Source organism: Quercus lobata, chromosome 7 (assembly GCF_001633185.2).
Source record: "Quercus lobata isolate SW786 chromosome 7, ValleyOak3.0 Primary Assembly, whole genome shotgun sequence".
NCBI lineage: Eukaryota > Viridiplantae > Streptophyta > Magnoliopsida > Fagales > Fagaceae > Quercus > Quercus lobata.
The window spans coordinates 22,413,101-22,427,975 of NC_044910.1; the positions used below are offsets into that span (position 1 = coordinate 22,413,101).

Below are 14,875 nucleotides of genomic sequence, written 5' to 3' on the forward strand. Positions count from 1 at the left end.
AAAACAAATATCTCACCCACTTTTTCCAATTTTCTTGCATTCACACTTTTATATATATATATATATATATATATTTATATTTATATATATAAAATCTTTGCATTCACACTCACTTTTCTACAAAAATAATATCACTTTGCATATATATATATATATCTCACAACTTAACCACCTAATATAGTTTTGTACATGCTAAATATATTTTTATAATACAAATAGTCATTTCAATTATTTATAATCTTTACAAATTCTTAGTCAATGACATTATAAAATAATATGTTCATTAAATACTTTGTAAGTAAGTGGCTTAAAATATTAATCATACTTAACCACTTAAACATATAGTTTAATTATAAAAATTGGATCGGGGTGTTACACATTTGAGGTGAAGCACTGCCGAATTTCTGCTAGGAAAATAAGGCAAAATGTTGCCGGATTTTCACCGTGGAAATTTGGTAGTGACTTCAAACACATTGGAAAGCATCAATCGAGACCACAAATACTCCAAAATCAAACCTCAAAGCCTAACACATTTAAAGCCCTGAAGCTAATGCCAATAGCTCGTTTTCAATTGCCAATGTCCAAAAATTATTATTTTACCAAAACAAAGGAATGTCTACGAACAGGCATTGTGGGGTGCCTAACACCTTCCCCACACGTAACCAGACTTTCGAATTCAAGAATCAAGATTTTTTTCCCATCCATATTAGATTAGGAAAAACGACATTTTTCTTAACTTAGGATTGGTAATAAAATCAAATAGTGTCAGGTGACCAATCACACCTTAGAAAAAACCCAATGATTGGTGGAGACTTCATTTACCCTTGGTAATTTCCTTAAAATTGACTCAGATTCTAGTCACACACCCAAGGTACAACACACCTCCATATGTTTCTCGCATCGAGACACAAAAAAAAGCGTGAGCGTTGCTGCAATTGGTGGTCGAGTAGTCGCGAGGCGTCGATAGTGTGGATTGTAGCTAAAAGCTACATCCACACCCCTAAACCTCAAATCCAAGGTATGGAACCAAGGAGAGGAAGATTGGGTGCAAGAACACTACCTTGTGATTGTGGAGAAAAGAGAAGAATCAAAGGTGTTTGACGGTGTTTGGATATGTTTAGGAGAGAAATTAAAGAGAGGAGAGAGAGAATATGCCTATATATATATATATATATATATTTTTTGGAAAAATAAGGGGTCTTGGTGTATTTATAGGCCATTTTTTACCTTTCATCTTTCAACGGCCCTACCACCGCCAGCGGCCAAACAAGGGCCGCTAGCCACCCCTGCTGACATTAATAGTTCCAACTTTTTCCTGGTCCAAATTTGGACGCATATTTGAAGGTCTTACGGGACTTGAATTGGGATGAACTTTGAGTCCCTAGAAAGCTCTGAATGTCTAGTTTCTAGAATACTAAAGAAATCGCAAATCCAATGGTCGGATCAAAAGTTATGGCCTCAGGAAGCATGCTGACGTGCTTTGCATGGTTTTCTGGATATCTCAACCGTTTTAACTCTGATTTCGATCCATGAATAGTCTTTGGAAAGAGGATTTGATACTCTTTACAATGGTATGGGTCCCAACCCATTCTGACGATCGGATCAAAATTAAGGTTTCAGGTTCCCCTAAGAGTCAAATCTTGGGTCAAAGTTGGTCAAAGTTGACGAAAATCACCAAGTAGCTCGGGTTTGACGTAGAAACAGGAAAAATGTTTTGTTTTGAGATGATTTTGACTGACTTTGACTTTTGGTCAACCCAGGCTTGACTGTAGGCATTTTGGTCAATTTGACCTGAAATGGCACTTCAAGTGCTCTGATGCTCGAATAGGTTGTGCTACGTCAATCTAGATGTTTCCACGGCCCTATAGAGAAAAAAATAATATTTTTGGAATTTTCGGGGTTTGGAAATCGAGAGCGGACAAAATACGGTTTCTATAAAGAGCATGCTCAGACATACTTCCTACTTGGGAAACTCTTTTTCGCAAGAAGATCACTATTGAACCGCTTTGTGCAGTATGTTGTCAGGCTGATGAAACAGTGGCTCATTATTTATGCGAATGTTCTTTGGCTAGAAATGTTTGGGATTTGGTTTGGGGTAGTTGCAGAAGTATGGGGCAGTGGCACAAAATTTTTACCTCCTTGCTCGACAAATGGAGACAAAACTTACGGGGACAGAAATGGAGCTCTAGGCAATGGTTGCTTGGTCCATTTGGAATGCGAGGAACCGTTTTCATTTTGAAGCTTCACAGAATCACAGTCTCATCCAAGCGACATTCTCCAAGTAGCCACATCACTATTACAGGACTATCAAAGGCTAAATAATAACACTACTCGGCCACGAGCACTTGAGCGTGCTAGCTTTTCTACCTCAAGTAGAAAAATCCAATAGTTAGGGTCTGTTTGGAATTCGCTTATTTTGCTGAAACTGAAAACTATTTGCTAAAAGCATTGTAGATAAAGATAAAAGTTAGCTGAAATAGTACAGTATGGCTTATGAATAGTACCAAAAAGTGTAGTGGGACACATAAATAGTAGCAAAAATAAACTGAATAGTAAAATAAGCTGGCTTTTTAAGCTAGAGTCAAACGCACACTTATTGTAGCTTTGCCAAGGTTTTATAGTTTTTCTTTTGCTTTTTTACAATCTATATGTTGTATTTTTGAGGGCTGGCTGTCTTCTAGTATCTTCAGCCTTTCTGTAATCTTGAGCTTCAGTCCCTTTTTCAATATATTTCTAACTTCACAGTAATATATAAATATATATATATATATATATATATTATTTAAACAAAATGGGTCGATGAATAAAGAATTGCTCATAGTGCATGACATTTACTATTCGACTAAGTCAATGAATAAAGAGCTGAACAAGATATTTGGCCAAAATTGCTCAATTTTTAGTTTCACTAGAATTTACTATTCGACTCAGTGCTACGGCTAAATGCTAAATTTTTTTTGGGAATGAAACCTGATATGCTTCCATTAAAATAGCTGAAATTGAGTTACAACAAAGAGAAGAAGCAGAGTACTAGAGCCTCCCCTAACATTTAGCTCTATCAATTAAAAGAAGATGGTGTAGCATAACTGCATAAGGGGCTCAGTTCCTATCCGTGTCTGGGACATCCTAGTATTTCTAGCAAACTAAGCTAACTCATGTGCCACTTTGTTGTATTCCCTTTTCTGATCTTCTACTTTCCAACTGCTAAACTAACTCAATAAACTATGTGCTCCTTGAATAAGAGGGCCCATACCTCCATGGAATGATCTTGAATTCGTAGCTTGGACAACAGCTAGACGGTCAGACTCTATAATGACCTGAGATAGCATCATATCATGAACCAAAAGGATCCCTTCCTCAATAGCAAGAGCTTCAGTTACCTCCACATCATACCTAGCAGCCAACATATTGCTTCTTGCTGCCACCATCACGCCTCTGCAGTCACGGATCACCAATCTCACTGATAATAGCTTAATTTTGCATATTTATATCATTATTAAAAAGCATTATCATAATTATTTTGAGTTAATTCATACATTTTACAGTTGGTTTTGGAATAATACTAAATAATCAATTTTGTGCTTAATTGAATTTTAATGCGTGAATTTGTCTTTTGTAGGATAATGAAATTAAATAAATGGATTTGTGCAAAGAAGAAACCTAATAGACTTTACTTTTACAAGGGCCATGATGAAGTCAAAGAAGGCCAACCCAATTAAATTCAAGTCCAATTAGAGCAAGGAATCAAAGGAAATTTGCACCAAATCCAAGTCTAATTCGGATTATGATTCCAACCTGCGCACCAGTTAGTATTTGGAGCATAACTTTCTGCTCAGATGTTCAATCTAGATGATTCAAGTTGGTCTGGAAAGCTAACTTAAAGGGATAAAACTATTTAGTTTACCAAAAATCCAAATTCTGAAGTTAAATGGGCTGAAAATGTCAGTTAAGTGAAGTCTAAAAACCTGAGATTTTCTCCAAACAGGAATTCAACTTGTAATAGGATTCATTGACCTATTTAAAGGCTCTTTAGGGCAAAATTCAAGAGAGAGCTGCCATAGAACATAATTTAGGTCTTCTTAAAGTTTCTTTACAGTTTTTAGAGTTTTGTTTGTGTTATGGTTTGCTAGAAGCCTTGTTAAGGCAAGGGGTGGACCCAACCGTTCATTGGTATGCTCTTAACAATTATTTATTGGTTTTAATGCTTATGTTTTTATGTTTCTGATTGATTTACTCATCTAGAAAAGTGTTTAATTCTGTATAATTTTTTGATTTATCGTAGACTCTGGGGACGTCAAATGCTTAGTATTCCCTGCGAACTAATTCACTAGTTTTGTTTTGCCTAAAATCAATCAATTTCATGAAACTACCTTAGACAATTAATTCTTGAGTTTTTATTGTTAAATCATCCGACTAAGATCATCTTTCATATAAATTTTAGTTGAGTTATAAAATAAATATTGTTAAGACTACAAATGGATGTGTTGTGTATGGATCCCTAAACCTTAGCGTCTTAATATATTGTTATTTTCTCTCAATTTAAATTACCTTCACTAAACCATAAAAAATCTCTTCAATTAAACTCTATTATTTTAGTTTTATTCTTTTGTGGTTTGCTAATCATTTCCCCTTTTCCTATGAATTCGACCTCGGACTTACTGACTTATTACTTCACACCAATCTTGCACTTAAGAGCATTATTTAAGTGGCGGAACTCATACTAGAAGGACTGCCATCCTCAGATGTTGCCCCATCACTAGGTTGCTTTTTGAGAAAGTTTGCAGTAATAGCTCCCTTATAATCACCTTGAAGCCGCTGAGCAAACCCCCAAATCTGAGAAGATGAGAGACAAGGAGACTCATGTATTACTTGGTTTCTGTTATACCAAATCAACCCAGCAGTGACAAAGAAGGTTTCCAAGTCCTGAGGAATGTCGCTGCCTCCAGAATTCTCAAAGCAGCATCTAAGATGTCAAGGTTTCCATCTCCTAGATTTGTTGGGCAGGTCTGCCAATTCCACCACACTTCCCAAGCCTTACTACATCGTATCAATGCATGAGTGGTGCTTTCAAAATCTTTCCCACATAAAGGGCATATTGCATCAATGCTAACCCATCTTTTTCCCAAATTCAGTAGAGTCAGCAGCCCATTCATACAAGCTCTCCAAGCAAAAATTCTGACCTTAGCAGGGAGCTTTAATAGCCACATTTTCTTCCATAGTGGAGTATAATCCCCAGTTGAACATTCACCCATTTTCTTGCAGATTTTAAGCTATATTCCAATTAGTTATATAATTAGAAAGTCAATTACATTGAAGGGAATATGTCCAAAAGAATTCTTGAAAACTCTTTGCATTGTATGTGTTGATCTAAGCAAGGAAAACCAAAATTTTCCATTAATAACCCAAAGAGAGAGTACAAAGGAAAAAAAATGGAGAAAGGCATTTCTCTGTTCAATGGGAGCCAAAATTGAATTCAATGTCCAAGGAATTGGAACTTTGTAGTAACAAATCTATTGTCTAAACAAAGGAAGCAGCTTCAATAACATACAGATAGACATCAGTTTAACTGATGTACTCACCCAACAACATGGATATTGTCTTCCTACAAAATTGGTACTTTTGTTGAAATAAATGTATCCTAAATGAAAATATATCAAATAAATAAAGCAACAAATAAATAATGACAAAGAAGTAAAAGCTAAATTAGGAGGAAAAGCAGCAGCCCTTCCTACTAGAGTCCTGATCTTGGTTAGGAACTATGATCTTGGTTCCCTTGAGAAGCCCTGAAACCCCATTGGAATCTACGTCATCATTGGCAGCAAGGATCTTTTTACTGATGATTCGGTATATCTCTGTTAGAATAGTAAAAAATGCAGTTTCAACATTAGTGGCCTCCAGAGCTGATGTCTCCATAAAGAATAAATTCTCTCTTTGAGCAAACTCCTGGGCATCCTCAGTTGGCACTGCTCGAAGACTGCCCAAATCACACTTGTTGCCGATGAGCATAATAATGATGTTCTTATCAGCCTGCCCCCTCAGTTCCTCCAACCATCTTGCCATGTGGTCAAATGATTGACGCTTAGTCATGTCATATACTAACATAGCCCCAACTGCACCTCGGTAGTATGCACTTGTAACTGCTCTGTACCTATAAGAAGGATAGGGAAAATAAAAGCTTTAGAAGTCTATAATTTCTTATAGCAGAAACCATGTTAGAGCTTGCAATGAACAAGGCCGGGGGTTGGGGTTGTCTCTGAATTACACCCTGATTAGGGAGTTTTATATCCAACTGAAGTACGTAAGCTCAAGCAAATGTGAACCAGGAGCAGAAAAGGTTTTGGTCATGCACAATTAACTATAAAGGTTTTATACTAGTATACTATCTAATGCTTGGCACGTAAGGTGGCTCTGACAAAGGTTCTCCAAACAAGCTCATCCTTCCCAACAGAAATAAAAAAGGAAAAGCACCATTCGTCAAAGTTGCTGCTTTCAGATTCCAAATCACTCCAATCTATTATGAGCCAGCAAGTATAGACAATTTAAAAAAAAAAAAAAGTACACTTTATCATCCAAAATTTTTGGATGATGTGTGTATGTATTAGAATGAAAATATTGGATCAAAATAATTGAAATCCAAACAATTTGATACACATATCCAGCCAGTTTTCCAGTGATACAATATACAGTTTGAAATAAAAATAAATGACTAGCTTTCTTTCACTCAAAATATTCATAAGATATAACAATATTGGATCACAATAATTGAAATTCAAAGAATTTCATACCCATATCTTCCCAGTTTTCCAGTGATACAATATACAGTTCGAAATAAAATAAAAGGCGAGCTTTCTTTAACTTAAAAAATTCGTAAGATATAACAAAATAATATACTCTGTGTGTGTGTGTGTGGGGGGGGGGGGGGGGGGGGGTTTGGGGTTGGTTGGGTGATTGGGTGAAGGTGAGTGTGTGGGAAATTTCAACATTCACCTTCATTACAATATTCTACATCAGTTATCCAATCACTCATAAATGTGTAGATAAATTTACATTATCCAATCACTCCAATTACTAGTATATATGTAAACACACACTCTCTTCATGCATATGAAATCCAAGAACAAGAAGAAATTAAGCAGCAAAAAGAATAAACCGACATTATAGACAGAAATTAATTTGAACTGGCTAATATGACAAAATTGACAAACCAAGTATTTCAGTGACGCTGAATTGATGGACTCCAATCCATTATAACGTGGTAAGTTATCTAGTTAGAAGATCATTGTTATATCTTTCTCCAATTGTGAGTTTAACATCTCAATATAACATAAGATAAAATTCTTCCAACTGGAAAAATTTTCCTATAAGAAAAAGCAAGGGAATTTTGGATTGGAGAGCATACAGAAACTAAGCTAAAAATGAACAATTTATATAAGCAGGACTTCCCAGTCTGTGACCGTTCAAGTTTAGAGGAAAATAATTACATTGGACAGAAGCAAAATACAAAAAGGTCGGTAGTTGAAATAGAAAGAATTTCAGTCAGATCACTCAAATGTCAAGGCAAAGTATTCTTAATAAGAGTTCATAGTTTGTCCATTGAGCTTTGCTATTGTTAGAGGAATGGAAAGGCGAAATCTAACAAATACATTAATCTGAGGTTTAAGGTTGACTTTCTCTTGAAATTATTCCCAGGGACTTTTGTTTAAGTTCCAAGCAAAAAATTTTCTAAGATGTGAAGATACAGGCTACACAAGACAACATTACTTCAGGTCAATTAGACAGGTGAACTGTAGTGTTGGCAAGGTTGTGGGTAGTGTGATCTAACCAAGTCAACTTCTCGGCTAATAATGCAGGTAAGCTGATGGATCCCAGATACAATTAGAGCTTTCAAAGCAAAAGTAATAAATTGTATCACAGGAAACAGGGCAGTGTTTAATAATGAAGAGATTTCATATTCTAGTAAAAGATAATATGAAGCGAGAAGGGTAATTAGAACCAGATTAGCTTTCATGGAACAGAAGTGGTAAGACGTATGACATTAAAAGATGGAAGGGAAAGAATTGCTGTGCTTTTTGAAAGATTGATAGAGAGGAGAAAACAGTGCTATTCTTTTGCAATAAGCTGATATTGGTGATAACAGGTTGACAAGCAAAGATTCAGCTATTTGAGTTGTATAATAGAGTCAGCTGGTGCGCCATGCATATATTTAGGGATCTCTCAAGCCAAGATTCAATCTTTTTGGAAGATTGATATAAAGGAGAAAACTGCAATTCTTTTGTAATAAGCTGATATTGGTGATAATGTCAGCAGGCTGACAAGCAAAGATTCAGCTATTTGAGTTGTATAATAGAATCAGCTGGTGCGCCATGCGTTTATTTAGGGATCTCTCAAGCATGTTGCCATGACTTGTAGAGTATCCTAAGTACCTCAGGATTCGCATCACCCCAGTTTTTTTTTTTTTTTCCAAGCAAGTAGTATCAAAGAAATGTCACGATTGTGTATAGAATTCATAAACTCCAGACATGCAAACAAAAATATCATCTAAACAAAAATATATTGCTCACATTCCAATTGGCAATAGCTAAAGTGAAGCCCACAGACAATGTAACTTATACATCACTTTCTGAAGCTACTTTCTAAGACACTAAATCTACGCAAAATAGTCTAATACGTAACTCTGGTAGTACTTATCACCAATAACAAAAGTAGCCGTTGGTTTTAGTTTCTACTGGGTGGAAATTTAAACAACATTTATCAATGACAAAAGATCCTCGGACACCAAAGTGGTATACATCTTAATAAGCACGATAAATAAATGTTCAATAAAGAGCATTAAATTGATGAGGAAGACCACTCAAAAATAAACTATAACTTAATATAATAACTTGATCTGTTGAAACATCTTCCTCAACCCAAACAACCCATTCCTAGACGTAGCTTATTGAGTAAACCGCTATTTAAAAAACCCAAATTTAAGTTAAGCAGAGATCAATCAATTCACCACTCATAGAATGCCAAAATTAAGTAGTTATTGTTAGATCTATGGTTAAATGATTAAATTCACTATTTATTAACAACTTAAAAATTTTTCTAGAATTAGTAATTTATGCAGTATTAGAATAAGAGGTCATGTTTCTCAAAAAAAAAAAAAAAAAAAAAAAAAAAAAAAAAAAAAAAAAAAAAAAAAAGAATAACAGGTCCTGAGTTAGAATTGGCAATCCTTAACTCTCATTTAAAATATTAAAAATCTAACATGTTGGACTCTATTTATTAAGGAAAAGTTTGGACCTACACAGGAAGCAAAGCATTAGAATTATAGTTAAACGAGTCGCTAATCTGTGCTATGCACGGGAACCTATCTATTTGTGAGGTAGATTAAAATAATTTAAAAAAAAATTTAAGAAACTACACCATTGTATGATTTGCTTTTATATGACTTCAATTTGTGTTACAATTTGATGAAGAACCCATTACTTGAACATGAAATGGCTTAAAAAAAATTACTGCAAAAAAATAACTTAAAAATTCAGATATTAAAACTTCTGAAAGGCCAAAAAATATTAAAGAATCAGATAAGTCGCTGCTTAGAAATTATTGAAACAAAAAAAAAAATATGTATGAATAAATAATAGAGAAATATAAGAGAAAAATGGGTTACATTTGAAAGAATAATTTCAATTATTACAATTTTTTTATCTTGTAAAAAACGGCTAAAGAGAGTTTGGTGGTTAATGTACAAAAATTGCTTTTTAAAAAATACATGAAAAACCATAAAATAATTTTTTTTTTTTTTTTTTAAAACAAAGTAGAGGAGAAGAAAATAACATAAGAAGAGCTCATACCTCTACTCAGCTTAAAAAAAATAACAAATAATAATAATAATATTGGGGTTGGTTTTGCTTTTATAGTGTTCATGATTAACCTTGCAAATTTGGAGATAAATTATCAATGTTTGAGTTTGAGTTTAAGTTGGACTTGCTAGAGAGATAGAGTTTCACTTCTTATTAAGTTTGGATTTAACAAAAATCATTTTTTTTTTTAAATGATAATGATGACTTTGAGTTTCAGTTGGACTTGTTAGAGAGATAAAGTTTCACTCCTTGTTAAGTTTGGACTAAACAAAAATAATTTTATTTAAATATTTTGCTGATATGGAAAATTGTGAGAGTTTCAGAGATTTCGGTTTTATATATATAACTAATCTATAACCTGTACTATGCATGGGAACCTACCTATTTGTAAGGTAGATTAAAATAATTTTATAAAATCTTAAATTGATTAAGAAATTACACCATTGCATGATTTGCTCTGTATGACTTCAATTTGTGTTACAATTTGATGAATAATCATTGCTTAAACATGCAATGGCTTACAAAAAATTTGTTAGACAATTTCAAATACTGCAAAAAAAAAATAACTCAAAAATTCAAATATTAAAAATCAGATAATCCACTGCTTTGAAATTATTGAAACAAAACAAAATATACATGACTAAACAATAGAAAAATATAAGAAAAAGATTGAGTTACATTCAAAAGAATAATCCATAGCTATAACTATTAAAAGAGAATCAAAAGTTCAGAGCTTACAAATTATAGATAAAACATATACAACAGAGAAATATAAGAGAAAGATGTGTTACCATCAAAAAAATAATTCAGATGTTAAAACTTTTGAATGACCAAAAAATATTAAAAAATCATAAGATTTACTTCCTATAAATTTTTGAAAAAAAAATGTATATGATTACACAATAGAGAAGTATAAAAGAAAAATTGATTACCTTCAAAAGAATAATACATGGTATAGTCATTGAAATCTGCAAAACATGTTCAAATATTATAAAAACTAACAGTGTTAAAACTTCCAAAACACCAAATAAAGATATATAAATAAAGAATAAGTTATTGAAACAATTCAAAAAATATATGACTATTCAAAACATAAATATAAGGGGGGGAAAAAGTGCACGAACCCATAAAGTAATAAGTTTTAAATTTTAATAGGTCTAAACTTTAAATGATGAAAATAAATCATATACTATCATAGGTGTAGGGTTTGGTGATTCGTGTACGAAAATCACTTTTTAAAAAAATACATGAAAAACCATAAAATAATTTTTTTTAAACAAAATAGAGGAGAAGAAAAGAACAAAAGAAGAGCTCATACCTTTAATCGGTTTAAAAAAAAAAAAAAAAATTGGGGTTTACACTGCTTTTATAGTGTTTATGATTATCAACGTTTGAGTTTGAATTTAAGTTAGACTTATTAAAGAGATCAAATTTCACTCATTGTTAAATTTGGACTTTGACTGTTGAGTTTTACTATTTTCAATTATAAGCATAGGACACCACCTCCGGAGTTATTAGGTAAACACAAAACTCATAACCTTAGATAAATCTAATACAATTAGATCATATCTTCTAAAATAATAGGACTACATAAGTTGATAAGTTCGAATAGTTTGCACCCTATCATAAAATATCACGTTAGTGAAGTATAATAATAATAATAATAATAAAGAGGGAAAAAAGAGAGAGACCAACTTCAATATAAAATTATATTTTAAGAAAATAATTTTGTTTATGAAAATTACTTTTAAAAAATATATGAAAACCATGAAAAAAAAAATTAAACAAAGTAGAGGAGAAGAAAATAACATAAGAAGAGCTCATAACTCTACTTGGCTTTAAAAAAAAAAAAAAAATTGGGGTTTGCATTTCTTTTATAGTGTTCATGATTAACCTTGCAAATTTTGAGATAAATTATCAACGTTTGAGTTTGATTTTAAGTTAAACTTGTTAGAAAGATAGAGTTTCACTCTTTGTTAAGTTTGGATTAAACAAAAATAATTTTGTTTAAAAAAAATTATGAGTTTGAGTTTAAGTTTGACTTGTTAGAGAGATAGAGTTTCATTCCTTATTAAGTTTGGACTAAACAAAAATAATTTTATTTAAATAAAATGATAATTTTTTGTTTAAAAAAAAATGATGAGTTTGAGTTTAAATTGGACTTGTTAGAGAGATAGAGTTTCACTCCTTGTTAAATTTGGACTAAACAAAAATAATTTTATTTAAATAAAATGATGAGTTTGAGTTTAAATTGGACTTGTTAGAGAGATAGAGTTTCACTCCTTGTTAAGTTTGGACTAAATAAAAATAATTTTATTTAAATTAAATGATAATTTTATTTAAACATTGTACTGACGTAAAAAATTGTAAGAGTTTTAGAAGTTTCGGTTTTATATATATACTAGTATTATGCCCGTGTGATGCACGACTTAATAAAAAAATCATATGTAAATAAAATGCCTTGATAAAAAAAATCATACATAAATTAAAAAATATATTTTGAAGTTAAATATAGATTATAAAAATAAAAAATTATTTTAATTAGAATTGAATGTAAAAAAAGGGGGTTTGTTTATGAAATACTCTACTAATTAAGTAGTGAGAAACTTGAAACTCTAAATTAATTATCCTAATACATAATATATGTAGTGTGTTTGAATAAAATATATTGTACATCATTAGGTAACCACCACAACATCTCTCTCTCTCTCTCTCTCTCTCTCTCTCTCTCTCTCTCTCTCTCTATATATATATATATGAGAATTATTTATAAAAAGAAAATAACTAATGATTTAGAAAGCAAGCCAACATATGAATCTACATTTCATTAAAAAGTTTAAAATTTTGCCCTACCAAATTCATAAAATGGAAGTTCTAGGCTTCTAGCTCATAATAAGAGTAATAAGAGTAAGACAACACAAAGTATAGAAAGCAAAAGGTCCTATAAACAATATAAGACGCAATATATATGCGTACACATACCAAAGACATACACTCAAAGAAAATAACATTTGTAGATTTACCTAAAGGCTCTATTTATTATTATCATCGAATTTATTGCTCCTTACTCATGAATTAGAATGCAACTTTGTGAAGACAAAAATGGAAAAGAAAAGAAATACATACCTGTGTAGCTAGAGGAAGAGACGTTTCCTTGGGGATTCAAGGATTCACAGTTTGGTGTGAGTTTTATTTCACTAAGAAAATATATATTATAGGAGAAGAGGATATAATTATAGAAGGAGAAGATAAGAATAAAGAAAAACCTATTACATATAAAACACTCTTTATGTAATTACATATTTTTTTTTCTTGATAAAATTATATTTGTGGTAGTAGTGTTACTTCATTCTCTCTAAAAAAAATTCATATCCACAATTAAGTTTTTGTATTTATCTAAAAAATTAATAAAACAATAGAGAAAAAGTTGATAAGAATAACTTCTTCTTCTTCTTCTTCTTCTTCTTCTCCTTCTTCTTCTTCTTCTTCTTCTTCTTTTTTTTTTTTTTTTGTGAGAAAGTTGATAAGAATAAAACAATAGAGAAAAAGTTGATAAGAATAACTTCTTCTTCTTCTTTTTTTTTTTTTTTTTTTGAGAAAGTTGATAAGAACAATTAGGTTGTGTTGTTTCTATCTAAAAAAATGACTAAAATTTTTTAGTTGATAGAGTTTAACTTAAACTCAAATTAAACTTATGCCTTCCGTTTCATATTGTATGATTAATTTAAAAAAAAAAATTTTGATGTAGTTTTTTTTAGGGGTTTCTTTTAATGCAGTTTAGGTAGGATAGTTACAAAGCTATCCCATAAAAAAATGAACCACACACACACACACACACACATAAAAAGAGGGGAAAAAAATTGATATCTAGAATTTGGATTGTAATGAAATTAGGATTTTTATCAACTTTGAAATTATAAAAGAAGAAAAATTATATATATATATATATATATTTTTTTTTTTAAATCTAAAAATCTAAAAAAAAAATTCTATAATTTGGTGAAGCCACTTGGTGTAATCATAGTATATTATATAAATGATTTTTTTTTTTAAGGAAAATATGATATAGATGATTAGATTCACAATTTTCTAGTAACTTAAGCTTATGAGAGAATCGAAATTTTATGAGGTTAGACTCTTTTGTAGTTGTACTCTGGTTATATAATATATTGCAAACCCAGTTTAAAACACTATTATTATTTTCATATGTGTTCTAATAAGTATTACTATTTACTTAAAATAAAAAATAAAAATAAAATAAAAAACTTACTATTAATTTCATATCTTTTTGTTTTGAGCAAACATATCCCTTAAGCCTTAGAACAACGCACTTGATCCATTACCAGGCACATTAGATCCAGTCCTATTCAATTCTCAATTCCAGGTTTGTAACTTAGTGCAAGTACTACAAAAAAGAAAATGTCTATGGAGGTCAATAAAATGATTTCAACATAACCATATATATATATATATATACAAATTTTGATTAAAAAAAAAAAAAGGCATGGCATTGACAAAACTCTCTTGGCCAGCAGTGTCCCATATCTGCGCCTTGACGGTCTTGTTATCGATGACGAGTGTCTTCGTCCGGAACTCGACACCAATAGTGGCCTTAGAATCCACACTAAACTCGTTCCTGGCAAAACGAGCCAGCAGCTGGGTCTTTCCCACGGCCGAGTCTCCGATCAACACCACCTTGAACACGTAGTCGATCTTCTGGTTATAATCTCCGTACAAGTTCGACATCCTCAAACCACAATCAAACCCCTCTCAAAAAAAGGTAATGACGCTTTCAGATCAATCATATATAATACATACCATATATATATATATATATATGGAAAATGCTGTATGAAAGAAAAAGAAAAATGGGTATTGAAATTTAGGATTTGGATTCGATCAGCAATCGTTGGACCACTTGGATGTGATCACGGATTTGTTTCAAGGTTTCTTGTGCTTTGTGTTTGTGTCTCTGTAATCTGTAATCTGTTGTTGTAATTTTTTTGTATGGAAAGAGAGAAGAGTTGGAG

At 31.7% G+C, this 14,875-nt stretch overlaps 1 protein-coding gene across 1 annotated transcript; it reads right to left on the reverse strand.

Moving 5' to 3' along the window:
- Positions 1-5,536: 5,536 nt before the first annotated feature.
- LOC115953655 (ras-related protein RABA4d) lies at positions 5,537-14,611 on the reverse strand. The gene is made up of 2 exons (XM_031071399.1): positions 14,367-14,611; positions 5,537-6,147 (listed from the first exon to the last, which is right to left on the reverse strand). Exons 1-2 carry the CDS (start codon positions 14,589-14,591, stop codon positions 5,701-5,703), a joined length of 672 nt encoding a protein of 223 aa, XP_030927259.1. The 5' UTR covers positions 14,592-14,611; the 3' UTR covers positions 5,537-5,700.
- Positions 14,612-14,875: the final 264 nt, after the last annotated feature.